At 68.4% G+C, this 570-nt stretch overlaps 1 protein-coding gene across 1 annotated transcript in view; it reads right to left on the bottom strand.

Moving 5' to 3' along the window:
• Positions 1-184: 184 nt before the first annotated feature.
• The window catches only part of LOC105000272 (RIMS-binding protein 3A-like), a gene marked incomplete at both ends in the record, with an annotated part of 17916 nt that continues 17530 nt past the window's right edge, over positions 185-570 (bottom strand). The window contains 2 exon segments of the mRNA XM_010856049.1: positions 185-283; positions 337-385. Coding sequence (XP_010854351.1) covers positions 185-283; positions 337-385 — 148 coding nt within the window.

Here is a 570-nt window from a genome sequence, read left to right as displayed (position 1 = left end):
CAACAAAGGCTCCAGGGCCCCAGGGGAGAAGCTGGGCCCAGAACCATCCACCCTGCGGACCCCTGACCCCGTCCCCTGCGCCCTCTCCGACTTCCTCCGTCCTATCGTGAGTCCTGAACCTGGACCACACGTCCTGCCCCAGCCCAGCCCCATATGAGCAAACGGAGGCTCCGAGAGCCCCCACTCAGCCTCCCCTGGACGGCTGCTCCGTGGTCCTGCAGCCGCCCAGCCTGCCGGGCTGGGACACTGACGCCTCCCGGGGCCTCGGGGAGGCTGGGGTTTGCTGGACGGCAGGAAGTGTGTTGGAGGAGGCTTGGGTGTGCTTTCACGCTGCACCTTGGAAGGATGGCCCCTGTGGGTACATGGAGGGGCTCTCCAGGGTGCCCTGGGGAGAGGGTGGGCAGAGAACAGGGCTGGGTGGGGCCCGCGGAGTCTGGGAGCCTGTTCCTGGCAGCCCCGACCCAGGTGCGAAGCTGGGCGGCAGCTGTCTGTGCTGCCATCTGGTGGCGGCGTCAGAAAGCTCCTGGTTGTCTGAAGCCCTGGGGAGAGGGGTCCTCCTCGGCTGGGGGG

This window comes from Bison bison, unplaced genomic scaffold, assembly GCF_000754665.1.
Source record: "Bison bison bison isolate TAMUID 2011002044 unplaced genomic scaffold, Bison_UMD1.0 scf7180017854230, whole genome shotgun sequence".
In the NCBI taxonomy this organism is placed as follows: Eukaryota; Metazoa; Chordata; class Mammalia; order Artiodactyla; family Bovidae; genus Bison; species Bison bison.
This window is presented reverse-complemented; position numbering and strand designations above follow the sequence as displayed.